General features: G+C 37.4%; 1 protein-coding gene across 3 annotated transcripts; it reads left to right on the top strand.

Moving 5' to 3' along the window:
• The first annotated feature begins 103 nt into the window (after positions 1 to 103).
• RHOT1 (ras homolog family member T1) lies at positions 104 to 26,048 on the top strand. Of its 3 annotated transcripts, XM_048323491.1 has the most exons (21): positions 104 to 268; positions 3,870 to 3,928; positions 5,790 to 5,871; positions 6,791 to 6,834; positions 7,635 to 7,688; positions 8,048 to 8,100; positions 8,640 to 8,748; positions 9,337 to 9,438; positions 10,824 to 10,922; positions 11,322 to 11,430; positions 11,987 to 12,107; positions 12,806 to 12,890; positions 13,257 to 13,402; positions 14,009 to 14,109; positions 14,328 to 14,458; positions 14,811 to 14,894; positions 15,645 to 15,764; positions 16,108 to 16,310; positions 17,679 to 17,801; positions 23,311 to 23,454; positions 24,912 to 26,048. In XM_048323491.1, the coding sequence occupies exons 1-21, from the start codon at positions 232 to 234 to the stop codon at positions 25,027 to 25,029; spliced, it is 2,124 nt and encodes a 707-aa protein (XP_048179448.1). In that variant the 5' UTR covers positions 104 to 231; the 3' UTR covers positions 25,030 to 26,048. The 3 variants fall into 3 exon arrangements, with proteins under 3 accessions (XP_048179448.1, XP_048179446.1, XP_048179447.1); XM_048323489.1 differs by lacking the exon at positions 23,311 to 23,454 and having other exon boundaries at positions 105 to 268; XM_048323490.1 differs by lacking the exons at positions 17,679 to 17,801; positions 23,311 to 23,454 and having other exon boundaries at positions 106 to 268.

Raw genomic sequence — 26,048 nt, 5'->3', positions numbered from 1 at the left:
GGCCCGGGCCGCGCTGCCCCGTGGAGCCGCCGCCTCCCGCCCGCGCTCTCAGGGGCTGCCGCCGCCCCGCGCAGCCGCCGCGCAGCCGCCGCTCGTGGCCGGTCCCTCGCGAGCCGCCGTAGCGCGCTCGCCCCGCTCTGTGAGGGAAGCCCGGGCAGCCCAGGCCGTAGCGGTGCCGCCGCCGCCCCGCCCGATGTGAGCGGCCCCGCGTCGGGGGCAGTGAGCGCGGCCATGAAGAAGGACGTGCGGATCCTGCTGGTCGGAGAACGTGAGTGCCGGGGTAGGGTGGGGGTCGCCGACTGTCACACCGCCTCCGTGCCGCGGGGCTCTGCCCGGCCCGGGCAGGGAGCCCGGGGCAGCGCCGGCCCGGCGGGGCGGGCAGGGGTCGGAGTGTGCTAGCCGTGACCGATCGGAGCGCTGGCCTGGAGCCGCTCGGCTCCTTGCTCTGGGCACTTGGTGGAGTTGTACGGCTTGGACGTCCCTGGAGACGACACCGGGGTGAAATTCTTGCCCGATAATTGGCCACGGCCTGTTTAAACTTTTGGTTTTCTTTTTCCTTTTTCCTTTTCTTTTATTTTTTTCTCTTTTTTTTTTTCCCTCTTTTTTTTCTTTTTTTTTTTTCCTTTTTCCTTTATATCCCTGTGTAAACCACACTTGCACGTTTCCGATTTACTGACTTTGGAAATCAGTGGCCCGATGTGCTCCTAGTGGTTATAGGTCGGGTGTTTTGAGTTTGTGGCCAGGACAGGGCCAGGGAGTCCAGATCCCTTTTTCTGCTTTTAACTTTCTGCGTGACCTGGGATAAACAGCACACACGTACGTGCATGCCAGAGGTACTGTGGGTCTGGATTTTTTCATGTGTTCCTAAAATTGCGTCCTGAAGTTCACACTTAGGTACCCAAATAATTGACAAGGCTTGTAGAGGCTCAGCTTCTCACCGGTATAAATAGCAGCAAGGAGGTTCTGTTAGTTTGCAAAGCGAGCTTAAGTTCCTCAAGGGGAAAGAACACAGAGTAATTACCAAGTGTTATTAGAAAATTACCTAGTTATACTAAGAATGTGGTACTACTGACAAAGCTTTCCTGAGGATTGAATGCCCCATATATATTTATAGTGCAGTTTATGCAGTTGTTTTATAGTGCAGGTTGGCTTTGTCTGTACTGCATAGAAAGGCTCTCTGTGACTTTTCTAGAGAGGAATCTTGAGGGAGCTGTAACTGTGCAGAAAGAGCTAACTCATTAAGACTGTATTTGGTTAGTTTTGCATGACTGTGTTTAGGAATTGGTGCCTTTGAATACACAGTTTAGTTCCTCTTTAGAATATATGCCTGATTTACCTCACTGCCTTTGACAAGCCTGTGTTCTGGGCTGGCTCTATGCAGTGGTTTCAGCACAGGTGTAACAGGTGCTTTGTTTTGGCAACAAGGTTCACAATGTGTCCAAATGGGCATTTTAAAGATACAGGTCTCTTAAATACAGCAATGTGTAGTACATGGCACACATCAGAGATTGTGAGCAGCCCTATGTTACACTTTGTTTGACTTGTAGTGAGGAGGGGGGAGAAATTTGTTTTACAAATTGGTAAAATTTGTCAGTTATAGTGTCAGTGCTGCTTTGTGTATGTGTCTCGTGTATATTTATTAGTCTGAAACCACAAGTTAGTCCAGACCATCTAAAACTTGTTAGATGGTAACAGCAACCATCAGGTTTGGAATCTGAAATATGCCAAGAACTCTTCATTGTAAGCCTGTTCCAAAATTCAGCCTTTTTCATCCCCAGTGGTCCACAGTTTAGGCTTAAGTTGGTTTAGTCCTCGTAGCCAGGGTGCAAACATCAATTTTTAATAGCCAGTAATTTTCAGAATACGTTCAGCATGTTATGTAGCATGATGTAAAAGACTTATATACGAGGAAAAAGACAAATTAACTATCATAAAGTGCTGTGCTGCTTTCCTTCATCCCAGTCAGCTGTTTAGGTTGTTACTTCTAAGACTATAAACAGATTGGGAAAGACAGAGGGTTGACCTAGATTTGAACAAAATAACCCGAATCTCTACACTTGAACCCATGGATTTTCATAAATCTCAAGGAGACTAGAACGTGTATCAAGAGCTTCTAAATACTGAACATTTACTCACCAGCAACACATAATCTTCTATTTTCAGTCATAAGAAGTGGGTTTCTATATCTGCAAAGCCAGTTTTGTCACTGTTTCAAGTTGGAACTGTCTTGGTCAGGTGCAAATACACATCACTATTTTCACTAGTTAGTAACTTTACTTACCTGTAAGGAAAGTACTCATCTTTTTTTCCCTATGGAAATAGGAGAGCTTCTGAAGCTCTTTTGATTCTGTCAGAATGAAACTTAAGATGCGCTTGATGCAGGAGGATGCCTGGCAGTTTAAGTTAGGATTTTAGCTCATGTGAGTATCTTTGATGGAAACACAACTGCATTGCTGTTAGGAAACCTGCAGCCTGCTGCTCTGCAGGGAGTACCACTGGGGAAAAGTTTACAGCTGTTCTTCATAAGGAAAACAGAAATCTTCCTCCCCAGAATAGCTTTTCTTTGCTTTTCATAATTTTGTTACAACTGCTCTTTAACTTACCATGATGAAGAGAAGGTTTTATTTCTGGATGTCAGAACATGTTACTATACCAAAAATAGACCTAGATAAGTTGAGGGTGCTCTGACTGTATCATCAGTTCAGTAACACCAACTCCTGCACAAAATCAACCAGCAGTATAATCATACCTCTTCTTCTTCTTCCATATTCAGAATTGTTTGCAATTACATAGAGCAGTGTAAATGCAGTGATATCAGCTGAACACCTTCTGTCCCCTGGTGACATTTTCTGTTGGTTTCAGTAGGAACAGTGACACAGGCTCTGACTGGTGGTGATCAGTGCCTTGGTTGGTAACACATTCCTGCTGGCAGAAATGCTGTTAAATCCAGGGTGAAATAGTGTTTTGCTTGAATTGGGGGCTGTTGGAAATAGTCCCAGAAGGATATTTGAATCTGAACATTTTGGTTTTTAAGAAATGTCTGAAAACCAAGTAAAGCAATAATAGTCTTATGAGGCTTCCAGAGGACCAGAAAGTTCACAGATGAAGGGGTTTAGTGAGAGTGGAACCCTGAGATAAGTTACAGCTCTTGGTTTTAAATGGTCACATTAGAGCTTCTCAAAACCAGGGAATTAAATTGTTCTGTCAGAAGCCTAAACTTTGCAGGTAGACAGAGTCATTTATTTGATTGAGTAGTGTTGGGTATTGAAGCAGAGATGATCACCTTGCATTAAGAAAACTGTGACTTTAGAAGCGTTGGTGATTTGGGGTATTTTTCACTTTTAGTGGGGGACAGATCATTTGTATCAAAGGGAGTAAGCTCTTGCACTTTAAAAATAGTCACAGTGATGGAGACTTCATTCATGTCCTCTTGTCCAGCCTCATCCTTGGTATTTTAGGACTAAAGTGCAATCATCATATCAAGAATACTATAAAAATAGTTAATTTCTACATGCTTTTCTGTGCATTTTGTTTCTATTTCTGAAGTTTTACTAAAGCATTTCTAGTTTGTTTTGATTGTTTGTTTAAGTATTCTGTGCTAAGGTTGAAACCTGCTAATTCTTTTGCATAAGGCAGAGCAGAATTCACTTTCCCTTCTGGAGGAAATCCAGAAGTGTGAGATGGATCCCAAGTTTTTACAGTAAAAGAATGATGAGAGAATTGCTGTCATCCACATTTAGTATGATTATAAAAGCTTTTAATGTGGTGAATTGGAAAATGTTTTTTAAATTTTCCCATTTTAAGATGGGGTGCAACTATTGAGTGTAACAAAACAAATTACCTAATATCTGTTTTTAATGCTTTTGCAGCCAGAGTTGGGAAGACATCACTAATTATGTCTCTTGTCAGTGAGGAATTCCCAGAAGAGGTAGAGCACTTTCATTTGTTTTCTAAGTTTTATTTCTACCCTGTCATATAATAAGTTAATAGACTCTGCTTTAAAGTAATGTTTAAAAATAAAATAAAGTTTAAAACTGCAAAGATGACTTCAGGAAGAGTGATGTAGGTAAGTTTAAATATATCTCTGCATGAAGATTAGAAATTTAAGTTTTATGTAAGTTCCTTTCTTATTTTTCACATTGTTAATTAAACTAATTGTTTTATATGTGATGAATGGTAGGTTTTTTAGGGAGCTATAATTGGTCCAAACTGGCAGCATATTTCAGCATATAAATGGGAAGGTGCTGAAAGAGACAGGACCATCAGTTGTTTGGGGGGGGAGGGGGTATTGCATTTAAAGAGCGAATAGACTGCAAAATGATTGAGAATGAGGAATTAAAAAGTCACGTTGTATAACTTATACGTAGCTATTTTTTGTAACTAAGCAAGACATTGCCTTTACTTCTGTCTTTGAAGAATATTTTACTGACTCTTGAAGTAAAAACTGCAGAAAAAGCTAGTTGTACATATTACTCCTTTAAAAAGGCAGCACATAGTTTTCTTTATACCATAAAAAGAAGCACAGCTGCTGCAAATAGTTAAGCTTTTTACATAGAAACATGAATGTTTATTTCTTCTGATCACAGGTCTTAAAATAGACCTCATGTGCTGCTCTTTGAGTCTGCTCTTCTCTGGGTTTAATGCAAATCAGTAGGTTACCACAGTTCAGGAGTCAAGATTGGATTGTAAACATAACTGAATTTTGTTAACGTAATTGAATTTAGTTCCTAACCTTGCAGGTAAAAAGGAGGTCCGGTTCCTGTTCTTAAAGTGCTCAGGGACCCGTTCCTTTGGCAGGCTGTTTGTTAGTGTATTTAGTGAGTTGTAGTCTTCTGTTCTCTTCTCAACTTCTTCCTGCAGTATAACCTAGAATATTTCTCTAAATTCTTGTGTAGAGAAAGAGCATAATTTATATATAACACAAAACCTCCCTGAAATTACAAAAATAACTTTTAGAAAAATACTGCATCCTATAAAAGCTGCTGAAAGAGACCTGCCCAGTTCCTCAGGCCAGTCAGGTGGATCAGAGCAACATTATGGGGTCTAACAGGCACATCAAGCTTGAAAATAGTGTTTAATGTACAGGGTGTTATCAGTAATCACTCTTGAAGAAGATCTCAGCAGAGCCTGAAGCTTTACAAAGAGACATTCTAGTGGCGATTGACTTTTCTTTTTCCCTTGTTTTACTAAAAGTAAAGTATCATGAAAATTCAGTGTCAGCAGGTGAAAGGCAATAAATAGATGTGCAGGAGATTTTCATTAAAATTAGGTTTAAGTTACTGAATATGGCTTAGTGTTCTCTGGAAAAAAGGGCTATCAGAGTTTACAGCATTTTTCAGAATAAGCTTTTATTAGTAGCATGTTTTGCTTTTCAGGGTTTTCTGAATTTAATGTTTTGCATTGTCAGAAGCAAGGATGTTGTCAGGTTACAATTGTATAAAAATTGAGACTTGTGTTTTGTCTGTCATGCTTGTTTAGGCATTGGATAGAGTGGATTTAAGTTTTATAGAAGCATTATGTATCCCTTAACAGCACTGCTTTTCTGCAAAGCTTGCAGGAAGTTCCTTATGCAGTAAGTATATAGTAAAGAATGAGAAGATAGCAGTGACTTTCAGTACTTAAAAAAAAAAGAAAAACAAACAGTACTTGAATAACTAAACAACTTGAACAACTAATATTAGTTGCTCTGTTTTAAGCTAACCAAATGGCAGGTGTATTACAGTATATGACTTTTTTCACTGTCAGGATTATCTTGAAAGTCTCTTTCTTGCTGTTCCTTTCAACCCCAGGTTCCACCCCGAGCTGAAGAAATCACCATTCCAGCTGATGTCACTCCTGAAAGAGTGCCAACCCACATAGTAGATTATTCAGGTAGGGACCGCTCAATATTGTCACTGATGTGGTATGGAATTGTTTGTCTGACTCAACAGCCCCTGTAACAGTCAGACAGGTCTGGGACCAGAGTTGCAGGTGGGAGAAGTCTACAATAAAGTAGAAATTTTCTGAATTTCTAAGTTAGGACACCTCATAATTTTGTGTCAGTTTATTCTTTTGTATTTTTTTCATGCATTTTAATCTTATTACTGAATAGATGAATAGGTTCACTATGAAGGTTCATGTGCCATCATAAATCTGTGCAACTGTTGCACAGCTGTAAAAGCCCTTCTGCCATTTACAGTGGAAGCCAAGAGTTAGGCCATGTTAGCAGGTACCTTCCTGTCTTCTCTCTCCCATCACTGCTGAGGAAATGCCTTTGATGTGTTTAACCATCTGGAAAAAGAAATAATGCTTTGTTGTTGTTGGACTTGACCTTAAATTTATGTGGAGTGAGTTTTTCTTTCTATTGAATGAATTTTTCATAGATTCAGTTAACAGAAGCTTGGTATCACTAAAAAAATCATCACCACTGTAATAAAATTAACATATGTCATATTCTGATGTAAAAATTTACATTATAGAAGGAAGGGACTGTTGAGAAACGTAGAAGGATGCAAACTGTGACTTGTTCCAAAGAGAACCTGTCTACAAATACAATTATTCCTCTTCAAAATAGCTGTAAAAAATTGATGTGCAACAGACTGTTTCTGTCTTACAAATTAATGGACCAATTTCATTATTGTTTTCGAAGGAGCACTCATTAGAGTATTTTTTAAAAAGAAGTTTAAATATCAAGGCTTTGACAAAGCTGTCTCATAAGCATTCTGAAATACCCTAGTTCAGTTTCAGAAGTTTTTTTATTTTGTTGGCAAAAATTTTAGTATTAATGAATAACTTACTCTATTGAATGCAGAAGCAGAGCAAAGTGATGAGCAGCTTTACCATGAAATATCACAGGTAAGTGTATTTTAGTGTTTGCTAGAAAATAGTTTTGGGAAAAATCTTTCCTTCGAAGTTCTCTGCATTAGATGGGTTTCAGTTTGAATTGAAGAAAAAAACCTTTCTTACTTGGCATTTTCTGTTTTGTTTTGTTGCTTGTGCTATAGGAAAGATTTCTCTATTTAAGAAAACTTAAATAGAGAAAGTAGATACTGGCACTGTGTTGGTGAATTGAGCTTAAGCTTTGTCCTTCCAAGTGAAAGGACAGAACCTAAATATTCTTTAATCAGCAAGCCAGTTTTGTATAAATAATTCTACCCTGAAAAGATCCATTTTGCATCTTTCTATCACATGGTACTATTGGATTTATGAATAGCACAAGCTTTTTGGTGACTTTGTCATCCTTTCTGATTCCTGTTTTCTGGTTCTGATTTTCAGTTCTTTCTGAGCACCTTTGCACATTTTCTGCACAGTCTGTCATGGTGTTGTGTTCCATTTCTGGCATTTAGTTCAGTGCTTCAGTGGAGGCTGCACATCATGACTCTTCAGTTTGCATTTCCTGGTGGCACAGGTCTCTGCAGACACAAGCTGTGACTATCACACTGCAAGACAGGCTTTTTGGCACTTCTCAGCATATAAGTTCTTTGTTTTAATCTCTTGTTCAGGCTCCAAGTAGTTTAAACAAGTCAGGAACAGAGTTCTAGTTACGTAGTTCTATAGTTTACTCTGATGTTATTATGTATGGTCTTTAATTGTCTCTGTTGCTCAGGGGTTTCTGAATGGTGGAATTCCATGCTGTTCCTTTCTCTTCATTGCAGGCAAATGTGATTTGTATAGTCTATGCTGTTAATAACAAGAATTCTATTGATAAGGTACAGTAACACAGTTTATCCCATTATTGAGATGTAACTTGTGCACTGCTCATTGATATCAAGATGAAATCTGGAATAGACATTTTAAATGCCTGAGATGGAGTTTGAGATTAGTTGTTAAGAGACTGAACAGATGTGGTTTTGCTTCTGCTCCATTCCAACATACATGAGTTTTTAGTCATTTCACTTGTCTGAGAAAGTTGCTCATTAATCAACTCCAATTTTTGTTTCCTCCTTTGTGGGTCAGTATGTGCCTTTTTGGGAAAGAAGCAGTAGAAGTTGTAGTGAAACTTGTACACGGTTCAGTCATATTTAATTTGAGTATGTATTTTTCATGTCTGTTTTTAATCCCACTTTAGGTAACGAGTCGATGGATTCCTCTCATCAATGAAAGGACAGACAAAGATAGCAGGTGCTTAAGTAAAGATGAGAAATGTGAATTAGGCTGCATGTCAGTGGGTGTCAATGAACGGTGTTGAGGATATTAATTGTTTAAGAAAATCAAATTCTAAACTTAAAGTTTATTTAAGAAGTCCAAGCAACAAGAGATTTGAAGTATGTAGGTCTGTTACATGTGCCAGCAATGTCGTTTATTTTGAATTTCATGGCCAGCTTTTACCAGGTGTGTTTATATTGGCTATGGTATAACTAGCTTTGTCTCTGTGGTCTGTATAGCTTTTCTACTGATGCTGGTTTGGGTAATAACAATGTGATTAGTTGCCATTGTATTTAAATATGTGGGTTTCGTAGAATCAACAAGAAGTACATTTATGTCTAAGTGTATATCAAAACACTTATTTAAACTGTTGTCGTTTAGTTTTGCCCATTGCCTCCAGTGGTATTTAATTACATCATGAAAATAATACAGTAGTTTCTGGTGGGAGATAAAATGCTAAATTAAGATATTTTATCCATCTGTCTTTAAAGCTCTTAATATTTTTTTGTTTTTAGGCTGCCTCTTATATTAGTTGGAAACAAGTCTGATCTAGTGGAGTATAGCAGTATGGAAACTATCCTTCCCATTATGAATCAATATACAGAGATAGAAACGTGTGTAGAGGTATGCAAGACTTTATGAAGTTAAAGCAAGTAACAAAAAATACATTCGTGCCAAGCATGTATGGCAACTTTATAGTAGAGAAAGGGATTTTTTTTTTCCCTAACTCAAACATGAGTAATTATAAAATATTTCAAACATGAGTAATTATAAAACCAGCAAGTTTATATGTTATCTTTCTTTAGGGAAGATTACACTATTGTATAATCAAATGTTACAGTTAAATTCTAATATTTAGAGCCTCCTCACATCCTTGCCTTTAACAAGGGTTTAAATTTAAGCCAGACAGTTGTCTGCAAAGTATTCAAAATTGATTTAATATGTGTGGATATGTCTCTTTTCTTTTTTTTTTTTTTTTCCGAAGTAGAGACAGCTTTTTGATTTCTGTTCTTGGTATGACAGCAAATTGTAGTGAAACTTCATTTGTTAATTAATTGAACAGGTACAGGGGCTGGATGTCTTTTTTCCAAACCAGCCCTGTACCCACAGGAGGGGACTAAGTCTTTAAAAATGTGATGCTTACTTAAATTTCAGAAGAAATCGCCAAATAGCCAAGAAACTAGCTCATCAATGTGAGGATTTCTCTTTCAGTGTTCAGCCAAGAACCTGAAGAATATATCTGAACTATTTTATTATGCACAGAAAGCTGTTCTACATCCTACAGGTCCTCTTTATTGCCCAGAGGAGAAAGAGGTATTTATCCATAGATTCTCAGAGCAAATAATTTGGGAGGAGTGAATCACTTTTGTGTTCTTTCCTTTTCAGTGGATTTTGCATCTCTTAGTGTGTTCTGTTACCAGCACCCCACCCCCAAATGTCAGGCATTGCATCCCAGAACCATGGGGGTTGTTCAGTGATGTATTAACCTGACCTGTCTTTCCTCTTCGTTCAAAGCAGTGAAGACAGTTTTTTGTTGCCCATGTGAACTGCTGAGTAAAGCGAGAAGCTTTGCTAGTGGCTTTGAGCCAAATGTAATGTGAACCAAATTATGTCTTCAATTCAGTTCTCTTTCAGATGTACATTTCACAGTAACTCCATTTATTTCAGGGAAAGCACTCTAGACTTGGCCTGATCTAAGAGAATTTTTTTTCTGAGAATCTTGTGAAACTTTGGCAGAAGGGATTAGAAACAAGTAATGTGGCTGGTTTTTAGGTATCAGGTGGTTAGCTGAGTGTATTATGAAGGAGTATGTTTTTTTAAAAAAACAATTTCCTGGGCAAATACAAATAGAATCTCTGAATGTATCCATTTAGTATTGGGCAGTAGGAAAGTTGCTTCAGCAGTACTTTGTTAAGTAGAGAATCAGAGAATAACCCTGTTTTGATTTCTTCCATCAGAATCATCTATATGAGTTAGTAATGTTGTGATAAAATTGTTGTGCTGAAATCTTTTTGGTTTTCCCAAACCAATCTCTATGCAATCTGTGTGACCTCTGTGAAGAGAAGAGTCCATCATCACAGTAGTTGTTGGGAGAGAATTACCAGTGTCTGTTTTCCTTCACTTGGAAGGTATCCTAGCAGTTCTTTTGTCCTAGAGATAGTCCATATGCTCAATGCTTTGCCTGGTAGATGAATGAGCCCTGTGAAGGTTTTCAGTATTTGATGTTTGAAGTGAGTTGGCTGTAGTTCTAGACACATTTAGTTTTGCAAAGCACTGGGATTTTAAGGTGTTTTTCTTTTCCCCACCAAAAATTGTTTTGAGAAAAAAAAATTATTTAGTTGTTTCTCAAAGTTTTCTATATCAATAAGACTGAATTTAGAGAACTGAGTTTTATTTTTTTTTAATAACTTAGTAGTGCCACCTTCAGCTTGTGAAGAGCTTGAGATTCTTCTAATAATTGAATAGAAAAACATTTAATGTGGAATAATTGCTTTAAATTTATGGATATAAATTGCTAAATCAATTTTTTATTTCCTCTTGCTTTTTACTTTTGTGTATATGTGAATGAATGTCTCTGTTCTGAAACTGTAAATGAAGACTAGTGTGTGTTACCATGTGATTGAGCTGCGTGGTGTCATTCAGTGTAATCTTTTTATATTTAAGCCTGGAGAGATACTGAATTTCCTTTTATTCCTTAGATGAAACCTGCCTGTATTAAAGCACTGACTCGCATTTTTAGAATTTCTGATCAAGATAATGATGGTACTCTCAATGATGCAGAGCTCAACTTCTTTCAGGTACCTTGCTTATTCTTCCACCATGCTTAAAGGTGAACTATATAACTCTAGAAAAACAAGTGATTGGTTTTGAATAAATATAGTAAGGTAAACTGTAAGGGAATCAGGCCTAAATACTAAGCCTCAACTGTGGCATAGAAGAATGGATTTGTAAAAACAGAAATGAAATTATTTTTATTTCTAACCATTATTCAAGTTTGAGTTCAAGAGCAAAATTTAAAAATCTATTAATGTTATTAAAAATAAAATACAATTTGTACACCTTTGTTTCCACTAAGAAATTGCATTGTCCTTAACTAGCTTATCAAAATGTTTACGGCTGTATTTCATACAGGATATGCTGTTTGTCCAGCTCAGTAGACAGTGGTCCTAACATGCTTTTTTTGGGTTTTGTGTTAGAGAATTTGTTTTAATACACCACTGGCACCTCAAGCTTTGGAAGACGTAAAGAATGTAGTCAGGAAAAACCTAAGTGATGGAGTTGCAGATAATGGATTGACATTAAAAGGTGAGTGTTATTTAACTCTTAAAAGATGTGTCTTTATACAATTGATAATCACTCTTACATGGAAAAGGTGGTCTTTTGGAATATGATCTCTGTCTTGATTCTTTCAGACTGCAAGAGCTGAGCTTACTAAACAGTGATATCTCAATGTTCTTAAGCCCTGGGAAGTGCTAAACAAAAATCCTACCCAGTTACTTTGATACAAGAAAACTAAAAGCAGTCTTCCATGAGACCCCTCTCTAGGCAACTCCAAGCTAAAGCTTTCTGGTTTAAACTGTTGAAAATATTGGGTTTATTTTCATACAGCTGAGTTCTTCTAAAATGCTGGTACTGAAAAAAGCAAACAACAGCAGAAAACCAAGTGTATTGTTTGAAGGAAACATGATTTCTGAACATTCAGTCTGTGTAGATAATGCTGTAAATATCACACAGGAGGTTTAAAGTTTTAATGTACATTTTGAGCTTTTTTGTTTTCATGGCTGATACTGATTCTATTGAAAACACTTGTAGCAGGTAAAGCACTTCAGGGCCTTAAGATTTCACCATTTTTGATTTTTAGGTTTTCTTTTTCTACACACACTTTTCATTCAGCGAGGAAGGCATGAGACAACTTGGACTGTTTTGCGTCGCTTTGGCTATGACGATGACTTAGAGCTTACCCCAGAGTACTTGTTCCCTCCGTATGTATTACTGATTTCAGCTTTCTAAGCTTGAGTTCAGTCTGTGCTCCTGCTTTGGCAGGAGGAAAGGGTTACTGTAGTGTGTTTATTTAACACGTTGTTACATCAAGTACCTCCCTTACTTTATGACCACCCAGCCAAAACCTTCATGTGACTAAACAACATGAAGGAAGAACTCTCTTGTGCCAAATCATGTTCTGTTCTCTTTCTTCACAAGAAAGGTGGCAGAACAGATTCTTAATACAAAACTGGAACATAAATCTGAGCAGTTGCTTATTGTATGTGGCATCAAATTCTAAAAGACTTGTCAGTGTTTTTGTAGCATTTGAGACCTATTGAAAATCCCCAAATTAAAAAGTTAAGAGATTGACCAATTCTGTGGCTTCTATTCAAAAATGTAACTGCATCATTTTTTGTTAAAAAACTCCAAACCCCAAAGTACAAAAACAAAGCAAAACAACAAAAATGTAACTATTATAGAACTATATATCATATAATATAAAGGCACTCACTCATCAATTTAGAATTCCTAATAAAAAGTATATGCTTTGATCTATGTGAAGATAAATTATTAAAGTTAAGTGCCAGGGTCAGATACTAAATGTTACAATTCATAAAGTATGTATTTTGAGTTTTAGTATTCTATAGTTCATAAACAATTAATGCTTCTTGTATTTGTTTTTGTTTCCAATAAACAGCCTAAAAATTCCCCCTGACTGCACAACAGAACTAAATCATCATGCATACTTCTTTCTTCAAAGTATTTTTGATAAACATGATTTGGTAAGCATTTAATCCGAGTGTGTATGCGTCCTTATACTTAAGAGCCTTAGTTTGCCAGGAGTTTTGCTAACAAAAACGTGTTTTTCTCATTATGTCATTTTATTCAGAAACTGGCTTTAGCTTAATCTATGGAGTCAGAACTGACCTGCTGCTTATGATTGTCTGCAAGGAGAGTTGGCAGGCATAGTTGTAGTACCAAATTGTTTTTAACTAGCTCATATGTTTAATCTTACTAAAAAACAAGGAAAGAAAAATTATTAAAAAGGAAGCAGCTCAGTTTCTTGAATCTTGCAAGTATACAGCAAGAAAATACCAGTTTAGAATAGACATGAATTAAATTATGTCTGATACTGTATTTTGTTTCAGGATAGAGATTGTGCTTTATCTCCTGATGAATTGAAAGACTTGTTCAAAGTCTTCCCTTACATGCCATGGGGACCTGATGTGAACAACACAGTTTGTACAAATGAAAGAGGATGGATCACATACCAAGGGTTTCTCTCGCAGTGGACGTAAGTGTGATAACAGGACATTTTAGTAGTTGAGAACTATGGGTATGATGATGTGTTTATAGATTCCTCTTAAAAAACTACTGGAAAGAGTAGAAGTTTAACAGTTGAAAATTGACCCAAGCAGCCAAGTTTCTGTAGCCATCCAGTGGCCTGATCTTCAGACCGTTATAACCTGTTCAGGATTTGGCCAGTATTTAGTGCTAAGAATGAAGAAGTGTGCCTTCAAAATGTGGAAATCTTTATGATCCCTGTTGAAATGTTATTGCTATTTTTCTACTCTTTGGAGACAGTTTGAAAAATGGTGCTTAATAAGGAGGGGGTTTTTTTCCAATTTAAAATACAGAAAATGGGAAAAACATTATTTGGGGAAATAAGAAAATACAGTGTGGGTTGATAAGCCTCAGCAAGTAGTGTTCTGGTGACCAGTAAGACTGATAAAGTTATCACCATTTATTCTCAGAGACTTTTGTCCTTCAGTACTGCATAGTGTCAGGAATGTTTCTATCATGTCAATCTAGAGATAGGAGATAAGGATTGTTTCAGTACTATAAAGAATTGGTACCACAGATGGTGACAATTGAAAGTTCCTTTTGTCCCCTCTGCCAGACTAACCACATACCTGGATGTTCAGCGTTGCCTGGAGTACCTGGGTTATTTAGGGTACTCCATACTTGCAGAACAAGAATCTCAAGCATCAGCAATTACAGGTAATAAAAATTTGATACAACAGAGAAATTTAAATTTAGAAATATACTAAAGAGTAAATTGTCTAATAGTTCATCTATTTTTATTTACTCCGTTGCTTTCTGCTCAAGTGAAACGTTTGATTTAATATTTTTGAGAGATTGTTTTGTGTGCATTTTTGTGTTTTCACATACATGCATGCATTTATATCTTGTGAAAAATATTTTTGGTTTTCTGAAAGTGACAAGAGATAAAAAGATAGACCTCCAGAAAAAACAGACTCAGCGAAATGTCTTCCGATGCAATGTTGTTGGAATGAAAGGCTGTGGGAAAAGTGGAGTTCTTCAAGCTCTCCTTGGAAGAAATCTGATAGTAAGAAACATGTTGCTTATATTCACCTATATATGCTCTTGAGTTAAGATTAGACAGCAAAAGTGATTGATCTTAGAGCTTTAATGGTTATTACTGAGTTTGGAGAGTTCTTTGAGGAAATACAGAATTACTAAGGAGGAGTTCAGGTTTTTTTGGTTTTGTTCTATTCTGGCAGTAGCTATTGCATGCAATAATGACTTGTACATCATAGATTATAGCTATGCATTTCCTTGCAAAAAATGCCAAAGATTACTATAATTTTCATTCATTAGTAAATAGAGTAAACCAGCTGTTCAAATCTGACTTAAAGGGAAAAGTTGCTGTGATGTAACATGAAATTCTGCCTTTTCAGAGACAGAGGCAAATACGTGCAGAACACAAATCTTACTATGCCATTAATACAGTCTATGTATATGGACAGGAAAAATACTTGCTGGTAAGGTTGCCTCATTCTTGTTTGCCTAAGACTGGTTAATGTTAAAATTCTGTGAATTATTCAGAGCCTTCTGCAACAAACTGGTTTTAATTCTCTCTTCTTCTTAATGGGAATTCCCCCCAATTATTTTCTGTCCCAGATACCTTCTGGTTTTTTATGTAGATAATTTAGCTGAACCTGTTCAGGACCCGTTATTTTTGAAACCTTGTCCTGAGTTGTGCAAAACGTAGTCCTTTTATGATCACACTGCAGGGTATCAAGTTATAACATGGGATAAATGATCAGAAGTCAGTCTACCTATTCAGTAAGAAGCTTCTGTCACATGAGGTGATTAGAATGGCTGCAGTTAGTATTCAGTGGGAGAAATCAGTTCTTTAAGGCTTGTTCCATTCTAGTTTTCCTTTATGATAATATGATCTCTTTCTTTGTTTTCTGAGATCTAGTCCTCTGCTCTGGTTTTTCTCTGTAGGATGAATGCCCATTTCTGTGGGTGTCTAAACCTTTGTTTCAAAGTAAATATCACCTTTTTATGCTGAGGTGGTGATTGCCTGCAGATGTGATGTTAACAGCTCACATATGCTGGCTGCATGGTAAATTCCTACTATTCTTTTTCATTAATTCTGCCTATTGTCAGTCCATTAGTTTGAAGGATACATAAAAATGAGCCATAAAAATTATGAGACAAGTTTTAAATTCCTTTAACTGCATAATGACAAGCTTTTCTTCCTCTGCAACCATCTTCTTTTCCAGCTACACGACGTCAGTGACTCAGACTTTTTAACTGATGCTGAGACCATATGTGATGCTGTCTGCCTGGTATATGATGTCAGTAATCCTAAATCCTTTGAATACTGTGCCAGGATTTTTAAGGTTTGTAGAGTTTATATTTACAAACCTTTACATTTATATTTCTTCTCACTGACTAAATAGGCAGTGTCAGTTACCTGACCTGTACACTGGTTCTAGTGCTTAAAAGACATTTTATTTCTAAATGCTGGTTATATATCATGATGCAGTAGCAGTGATGCAGTTCTGTTACTCATACAAAGCAAACATCTACTTTCCTATGTAAACTACTCTGCTTCTAGAAATGCCTGACTTCAGTGCCATGAATGTATCTTAATGCTGCTGCAACCAGTTCAGTACAGCCTGTTCCAGGTTGAATGTGTCATATACTGTTTCTTTCACTTTTTTTTTTTCTTTTAATTTGCAGCAGCACTTCATGGACAGCAGAATACCATGTTTAGTGGTAGCTGCCAAGTCCGACTTGCATGAAGTTAGACAGGAATATAGTATTTCTCCTGCTGAATTCTGCAAAAAACACAAAATGCCTCCACCCCAAGCCTTTACTTGTAATACTGCTGATGTGCCGAGTAAGGATATCTTTGTTAAGCTGACAACTATGGCAATGTATCCGTAAGTACCGGAGCTGTTCTGTTTTCCGTGTGCATGGTCATACAGCACCACTCACTGCATGCCATCGTTAGCCACAGGATGGAAGTGCCTCACCGAGCTTTAGCAACAGAGAGACATGAATGACCTGAGTAGAATCTTTATTTCAAATTGAGGAACTTGGCATATATCCAACACAGAAATCAGTCTCAGCTGTTGTTGCTAAGGTGTTTTTTAAAGAATACCCTAGTTCATCCAGCTCAAAATGCAAATTCCAGTGAATAGGGTTCTGTTTGGTCCTTATTGGGGATACAAAAAGTGTATCAATTTTCATATCTTGGTGTTTTTGAGATATTCATGAGTGAGCTGTACTGTAATCGTTGTTGATAGCTCAACTTGACAGCTGATTACAAGCAATGGCACCTTAGCACACAACAGTTCCCCAAATGTACTGCTCAAAGTACTTTTTGTTTTCAGGGTGTTTATTACTATGTGCTTTAGTTCATTCATCTAATAAATCTTATCATTTTAATAGAATTTTTGTATAAACACCTTTGGACTTCAGGTGCAATACAGTTAAGCTCAGATTCCTCTTCACTACACATCTCACTGTTGCTAAACTCACTTTGCATCTCTTTTTTTGGTGGGTGAAGCTATTTAATATGGTGATGAACTACACTAATATTACAGCAGATGGAGTCTAGTATGACAGCTGACATTTGCTTTAAAATAAATAGAACTAATGTCACTTTCACCCAAAATAATAGGGTATTTTTAATTATTTGAAACTGAATTTACTGAATTACGTCTGTAAAGCTTTAGTTTTGGTTTTGATTTTTTTTTTCCTCTTCTGTTCATTTTGTAGCACTGGAATACTGGGAAACCACTAAACTGTAGCACTGACCAAATGTCTGTCATATCAATATTCCCACTTCTCCTTTAGTTTTCAAGCATGTGTGTTTGGTAGGGTGGGAAAAATAGAGGCAACGCTCACCCTGTAAAGAGGGCATTCGAAGTGGTAGAAAATGTGGCTTCCTTTCCTTTGAAAAAGGGGTGTTATCTATTGCTGTGCAGACATACTCAGAAGCTTTTAAATGCTTCCCTTTTATGGGAACTTGTATAAATTCAACAAACATTTTCATTCATGTTTGTGCTTTGCTGTTAAGATCTGTATATGGTGGTAATGCCAAAAGACATAGAACCTCTAACCTTTAAATTCTGCACAGCTGTAGTTGTACCCTTTCTTCCCCAGTGTATTTTTTTTCTCCTCTCCTTACTCATTCAAATGTACCTTTTATTCCTAAATCTCTCTCTTGGTTGTGGCACAGTCCTAATGTGCACCTGATTTGATGAGCAAGATTTCAACTCCTGTCCTTCTGTGTGTTTTCGCAGCCATGCCCGGTTACGCTGTATGTGCGCCTGCAACAGGTGTACATTTTGCATCTGTCAGAACTTCCTCAACTCAGACTTGCTGCAATCTGTAAAGAACAAACTCTTCACTGCAGTTCTTAACAGGTCCTTAACTTTATTTACTAGGTACCAGGTGTGCTTTTAAAATAAAGGGTGTCTTTGAAAAAGCAATTGGTAACCTTATATACTGCAGATTTTTCACTCCATATCCACTAAATAGGCTGATACTTTAATAACTGTTACAGAATTATCAAACTTGGTTTAACTTGAAGATTCTTTTGAGCTTAGTTCAGTCATTTTTCTGAAACATTACCAATTTGGTTGTTGATTCAGGCTCTTTGTGATTGCAGAAATACTGTGCGGGAATTAGGACTATGTTTTTAGGGAACTGCTAATAGACATTAAGTAGTGTCTACAAATCTGTGTAATGTTTCTCACTTGAGACATTACAGGGTTGTTTAGTATTGATTAGAGGTAGTGCCTTTGAGATATCAGTTACAGAGATACTTTCATAAAGGCACAGCTTGACTTACAGCAGCATCATGCAACATATTACATGTTTATAATTGCTAGTTGGATATTTGGGAGTTCTTAAAATTTCTGTGTGTGTATGTTATGCTTGGTTTACACAAAGACTGAGCATTTTGTGTTAAAAAAAATAATCCAGATCTTTTAACGTCCAGTTCCTCTCTGAAGTGGTAAATGCTTAAACATTTGCATTTCCAGACACTTTTGGAAAAACAATTGGTAAAGAGAGATAACTGGTTTTCAGCCTTGAAAACAGTACTCTAGCTTGTCCTGTGTGTACTGCACTGGTTTTGACACACAGGATTTACTAACACTTCAGCACTTGTCATCACACACAAGCAAATGGGAGTTCAAACCAAACAACTGTTGCAGTGCAGTGGTTCCATCATCCACAGCCTTCTTGGAGGTTTAGATGGTAAATGTGTTTATTTGAAGGCCATGGTTGGAATATCCTGACATGCTGCTGGTCCATGTATGTTACTACTTGTTAGAGGTTTCAGATTTAGCTGCTCCATGTAAGAGTGTCTGTCTCCTCTAAATGCAAGTTACACACACGTAGGAGGTCTGCTGATACACCCACATACAGGACTGAGCATTTTCCTTGTGAAATACCACTTTAATCCAAGATACAAGTGTTAACCACAGAGTGAGAATTCAAGGAAGGGTGAAAAACTCATTAGCTTAGGAAAAAACTGAATGAGTGAGGCTCTTCATGTTGCATCTCTTCTACAGCAGTCATCCCATAGACAGAAATCCTTTGAAACAGCAATCTCCTTGCATATTGTCACTCTAAAACTTCATTAAGCAGTCACTACTAGAAGATCCCAGCTCTTCATTATGGAGGCTGAAATCATCTGTGACACATCTTCATTTTTTGGAATGGTTTTGGGTTGCTCCATTCGCTGTTGTGGCTTGTTTCTCTCTTGTATTGGTTTTTTTGAGTCGTGCATTAGACATTGAACTTCGTTCCTCTGAAATATTGTCAGGGTCTCAGGGTACTGAAATCTTTTAATGAGGTTTGGGATGCTGTCATTCCACACCTTATCACTAGGGAGTGTGGAACAAACATAGGAATCCACTACTGACTAAAAAGTCTCTAATTCAGGGTAAGAAGAATTCCTCATAGACACTTCCCTCCAGAAAGAGGAATTATTCGCTAGAATCCGTTTGTCTCTCAGTCACTGGGGTTTGTTGCAGGTTTCCAGCATGCTCACTTCATCTCACCAACTCCCTAACCGAACACCTTGCTGCAGGTTATTTACCATTCAGCACATGAGCTGCTACATAACTGCACAAATGGTAGAGCTGGGATACCTATAAACAAGAGGGAATAGCTCCCAGTTGTAGGTGTAGGAGGGTAGAGATGGATTTCTTGTATAAAAATCATACATCTAATGATAGGTGATTAGATTAGAGAAAGCATTTGGATCAAGAAGGACTTTCTGATTCAGTTATTTTCTGATTTATATTCAGTAAATTTTCTGATTCTATAACTTTTCTTATTTTGCCTTCACAAGTGCTTACCGTTAGGTTAGATAGTTGGGCTAAAGTTAGATAACTGATGAAGGAAGGAGGTTTCTTGAGAGTACTTTATTGTCCTGATCCCCTCCTATTTCTTTAGGCTGTGGAAGCTTTTCAGGTAAATTGAAATTTTTCACACTGGACTCGCAGTGCAATGTGTTGCTACCTAAGACCTAAACACTGTTACCAAGGCATAATATAAAATGATGTTTGAATATTCCCACCATAGTAATTAAAGGAAGAACACTGCCTCTGTGCAACTGAGAAACCTGTTCATGCCCCCCCTCAGTTTCTCGTCTGTGGACAAACTTCAGAGGCTCCCCTGAGGGTTGCAGGCTGTCAGAAAGGCAAGTTCAGCTTGGAGATTGCTGTGTTGATTTGAGCTACCCAGGGTCACACTTCAGTGGTTCTTTGAGGAAGGAGGGACAGCATTCAAAGCACTGCACATGCATGTATGAGACTTGCTAATATCCTGAAGTATTTTTATACTTCTAATTTGTTCTTTCCTTCAGGTGTTCACTTGTATTTGTCTAGCTGGCACCTAATCTCTTTTTGCTACATTGTTTTACCAAAAGCAGGATTTCTGCTTTTGTCATTCTAACCCTTTCTTTAATGATGAGCTTGGATTTTTTGGCGCTTTTTTCCCCCCTTGGTTTCAAATCATCCATGTTACCTTTTTCTTGTACAGTAGTGGCATTTTTCTGGCTAAGTTAATTTCAAAATAAGACGCTTCTAATGCATGAGAATTCTGTTGTTCAGCAAGGAGACTTCTCAGAGGATGGTTTTCTCCTAAAGCTTTTAAAACATTGTAGAACTGAAGTGAAATTCTAGTTCCATATGAAACCTGGTTGTTTCAGGAATTGTTAGTAAGGTTTTGCTTTCTGTGAAAACCTTCCTTCTGTGAAATTAAAGATAAGACAATACATTATTATTAGATTTTCCTGTAATAATGGGAAAGTTCTAAGAGTAATCCAGGATGTGCAGGGTATGCAGTTTACTTTTCAAAACTTGTGTATTGCTATTAAACCTAATTGCAGAAATCTATCTCTACACTTAAGTGTCCCTCAAATTAGGACATTGATAATGACATCCCAATGTCATTACATTAGGGCATTAGAAATTGCTAATTTATTTGCCTCCTCTAAGCTGTTCAATACTCCAAACTGCATAGGAATTTGCAAAGCTGTGGTGCCTGATTTCTTTCTAAATAGAGTATATTCATATGGCATTTTACGTGGGCATTTTTAGGTTTTATGGATACTAAGATGCATTTGGAGCTTTGCACATTTTAGATGACTAATGCATGGCGGAAAATTCTAACTGCTGGACTTAGTTTGCATCCTGGGAAAATACGTGCCTGAAAGGAAGCTGCAGCAGCTCGTGCAGGTTACGTGATGCTTTCGGAATTCAGTTGCTTATATTTAATGGTTAGAATCTTTGTCAGAGCAGGTGGCTGCTGCTGCTGCATGAATTTGCTTAGAGTTCTGGTGTGAGTAGCCATGTGAGCAGCCTGTTGGCCTCACCACTGTGCTTTTTAAATGCTTTGGAAGTTACTGTAAGAATGTTTTTGAACTTCTGTATTTAAGGATAAACCTTCCCAGACCTGGGAATTACTCTGCTGCTGACCTAGGGAAAAGTGTCAGCATTGGTCTGTAACTCAGCAGTTTTCTGCGTGTACCCATGGCAGGCATGCTCAGTTAACCTCTTAGTAAGTGTGTGTGATTAACTTCTTGAGAGTTGTTAAAATCTCTTGAAAAAAAGACTGTTCAGATTTCAAAGATCTTATTCAAAAAGTGACAAGATACTTTACTCACTTTTAAAGGTAGGTTGAATTAAAATATGCCCCTTTTTTTTCCCAAAATGTGCATTAAAATCTGAATTTTGTGCCAAAGGTAAAATTTCTAGACTTTCATATATTTGTGGAACTAATTGTATGATTAAATGCACAGAGCAGCCTATCTGGAAAGTTTGAAACATCATTTTTATTACTAATAAGCAAGAGTTCCAATTATGGCTTCATTTCAAATACAGCTTCATTTATGGAGTCCTGACTTCTGCTCTGTGTGTGTATAAGTGCACATTTATACAGATGTTTTACCCTTGGAGAAAAATTTTTTTCTAATTCAGGGTTACTCTCTTACAAGGCAGTATATAACAAGGCAGTCTATAACAAGGCAGTAATAATTTCCACCACTGGTGAAAATTAGTTCCATAAGCACAACTAGACTGAAATAAAATTCGAATGTTATTTTTTGAAAAGGTAGAAATTTTCAGTGTGTATTGAAAAAACTTCTTGTGCATTATCGCCACCTTCATGTCAAAGAACCTGTGCTAGAATCAAATATCGATCTTTTTATTATCTCAGATTTTTTTTGTTCTGTTAATGGTAGCTAAACAATATTAGAGATTAAAGTTGTAAAAATTGATTTTATGATAGCATAAGGAACATTGAAAGAAGAAAAATTGGGTGTTTTACAAAGTTGTAAAGCAGTTAGACATCCATAATGTTCTGAATTTCAGTAAGCATTTTTGAACTTCAGATTTTCAGGCTGAGACATTCAGAGTAGATTTCCTTGAGGCTGTAAGTCCCTGTCTCAAATTAGTTCCTTATTTAAATGAAAGAGTCTGCTATTGTTAGGCTTAGAAAAGGGATCAAAGCCAATTTAGTCTCCCTTTAGACATTACAAGAGGATTTTATCATGGCTGAGAACATATTAATTGTTTTTAGAAGAATGAAGCAGTGCTCAGCAAGTTTCTGCATACCATTAAATATGGACATGTGCAAAACAAGGCAAATTATAGATAGGAATCAGAAAATCTAGATGTGAGAGATAGTGCTTTATGAGGCAATGCATAAGCATTAATTTGCAACTTAAACATTGATTTGCATATTTAAAGGAATGGAGTTTAAAATTGTACAAATAGTTGGGCATTTGAATTAACCAAATTAAACTGGAGACTTGTTAGTTATACAAATACTCATCCAACACAGCTTGTCATGTAATCTGTTAAAATCATGTTACCTTCAAGTGATTTATTTTGCATACACAGATCAGTTTTATAATTTACAGATCGGAAGACAAGGATTTTATAGCCTTGTACTAAGAAGTAACCCCAACTACCACTGTAGTGATAAAATACAGTCTTTGAGTTCTCAACAGTAGTGGGATCTCGTCAGTTTTAGGGTTGATGTGTTGGAGTCATTCCAGAGTGTTTAGCACAAGTGCTCCTGTATATGGTGCAGGAGTATTGCAGTGTCCTGTAGACAGACACATGGAAGCTGAGGCTGTGGAGGTGAAGTGGGAAGAAAAATCCAGTTTCTTAAGAAGGTTTCTTTGTCCTTAAATCAATGGCATTTAGCTACATGAAATCATACATTTTGCTTAGCTTATTAAAAGCACAAACTCGATTTGTTTCTGGTTTCCCCAAGCACTAAGTTTTTAACAACTGCACAAGAATCAGGGGCTAGAAGGCTAAAAATCAGAAATTCTCTGGGCTTTGTGATTTGAGAGGGTTGCTGTTGTTGAGCCATGCAATGAACTGCATTGTGCATGTGTGTGAAAAGGTTAAGAGTCTACCTAGCTGAGGTGGGGGCCATGCTGTTAGCAGACGAGGAGAGCAGGATTATGCAGCAGGTGCACGCCGTCCACTCTGTAGAAGATTCCATCTTCATGGAGTCATCTCTTGGCCCACGTTTGCTTGAAGACAGGTAACAACAGCCAAACCCAGGTGACCTTGCCATTGCCTTTTCCCTGTCTTCCCCTCAGCAAGCCACTTGACATCTAGTTTGCAGAGATTTTGTCAAAACTAGCTGTAGAAAAACTAACGCTTGCAGGAATTCTTGGATTTGGTGTGTTCCATAACCCAGCAAGACATTCTTAAATACGATCAGGATTTTTTAGGCTAAAGAGCAGCTGTGTGTGCACCAAAGAGCCTGTTCTTCAGCATGTGGTATGACAGAACACTGGTTAGCTATGTGGCTGATACGGCTCCTGCAAGTGTCTACTAAAGCATATCCAAAACTGGTTTTGTGTGTTTTGATAGCAAGTAGCAATTCCAGCTCTCAGTAAACAGCTTGAGCTACAGCTCTGCAGTTCTCACTCCATGAACTCCTGTGTGTGCTTAGGATCTCTGTGCTCCTTTACTTAGCCCTCCTGCAGCTTCATTAGGTAACCCATGGTGATTAACACAGGCTAAACTATGTAGACTAGTGAAGTTCTGTTCTAAGTTCTATCTTTAAACCAAGCAAACAAAAAAATCAACTTTACTATTGTTTAGGAATTTCCTGTGCTTTGAATTATGGCATTTATGATAACTTGTTTTAAATGGTAGCTCCTGCTTCCTGGTAAGCTGTCATACTTGAGACTGCTGTCAAGGGTGGCCAGCCATGTTTAACTGAGCATGTTCACAGACTTCTGCAATATTTGGGAGAGTTGGGTCATTGCCTGTCTCCACTGTCATGTGAGATGTGGCTTTTTCTGTCATACAGTCACTCCATACTGTCTCTTTCTGTTGGTGCCATGGTCACTGCTTGTTTCACTCGCACTCTCTCTTAGCTTTCAGCTTGGTGTTGGATGACTGTTTCTGTTGCTGTTCTTGTGACTGCTGGGAAGAAAGGGATTTACAAATGGTTTGATTCTAGCTTTTGGAAAAATATTACTTGCTACTTGTCAGTAAACTTTTTGGGGAGGGATAGAATAAGTAGATATTCAACAGGACTGGGAAGTTTTTCATGGAAAAGCAGAAATACTAAACTCAACAATTAGAAAAAAAGGAAAAAAAACCTGGATTTTGCTGGACAGAGTTGTTCCCACTATGAGTCATTAATTATTTGTAGCTATTTTTGTTTGCCTTTCCTGAATGCTTGCTGGTACTCTCAAAGGAGACACATCCTCACATCCATGAGTAATGATCTGCTCCTGCATTTCTCCTCAGCCGTCTGAGTGCTCTGACTTCAAGGAGATCAGATGTGAGCAGGGGCTGCAGATCAAATCCAGAGCTTTAAGAAAAGCAAAATGACTGTAAAGTGCTCGTAAGGCTGAATTGTTCGCTGTTTAGCTGTGACAAGTGTAGTGATGAATTTCCAAAAGCAGAGTAGTTTAGCACAGGTTGTCTGGAGTTCCTGTCATGGAATTAACCTGGTTTTGTATATGTGTTAAATTTCAGGCATGTGACACAAGCAGACCTCAAGACCTCAACATTCTGGCTCCGAGCAAGTTTTGGTGCTACTGTGTTTGCAGTGTTGGGTTTTGCCATGTACAAAGCACTACTAAAGCAGCGATGATCTGAGAAGAAGCACATCTGGCCCTACCAAATAAATAAATAAATAAAACACTTTTATGTACATTCTGAATGCTTTAAATTCTGCTAGAAATATTTATATATGCAGAGTTACTTTATTAATATTTGTAATTCATGCATAAGATTATTTTAAATTATAGCTCTAACTACAGTATTGCGTAATGTGTGGAAAAAAAGGAATTGCGTCTTAACAGCCAGCTGAAATGGCTTAACTTGTGAGGCCAAAAGGGAATTTGTTGTAAATAACCTGTACATACTTAAGCAAGTAAGACATTGCTTGCCAAAAACCTATTCAAAATACTGTTCTTAGATGTTCACCATGGTGACATTCTAGTGTATAGGTGAAATTAATTTTCAGTAGCGTAGACTCAACTCAAGGATCATACTTCCTCAAGGACTGCTTATTTATTTCACATTCATCTGAAGTGACTTCATCTTTTTGGACTGTAAGCTATACCAGGCAGAATTTGTGATTTTCATTCATATTTTTAACTGATGAACAAATTTGCCCCTCTAATAATGTATTTCAGGAAAGAGTCACCTTTGCTGTCCTGGCCTTTGATTTTGTATTTTACATGACCAGTGATATATTTAGAGTCTGGTCTTTCTTTTAAAAGGAAAAAAGTAAACTTCAAAAACTGCCAGATCAACTTTATATGCTGTGTGTAACCCCTGTTTTTCATTTTTCACTATGTTGTTCATGAACCAGACAAGAAAATTTGTATATTATAATTTGGAAAGTGTTGCAATTTAATTTCTCACATCTGTCAATCATACCCATTGAAAGCTGTGTATAAGAGAAAACTACAATAGTACACAGTGCCTATTCTACTGTAGTATATTAGTTGCATGGATCACAGTGCATTCTGTAATGGGCTAGAATTACCTATAGACACAGCTTTTTTAATGATCAGGTAAACCAAACATTAAATTCCTCATGACAAACCTATTTTTCCATTGCTGGCCTTTTCAAGTATTTCAATAAAATAACTGTGTACTGTG

Source organism: Corvus hawaiiensis, chromosome 19 (genome assembly GCF_020740725.1).
Source record: "Corvus hawaiiensis isolate bCorHaw1 chromosome 19, bCorHaw1.pri.cur, whole genome shotgun sequence".
NCBI classification, from domain to species: Eukaryota; Metazoa; Chordata; class Aves; order Passeriformes; family Corvidae; genus Corvus; species Corvus hawaiiensis.
Note: the sequence above shows the minus strand (reverse complement) of the source record. Positions and strands in the feature narration are given on the sequence as shown.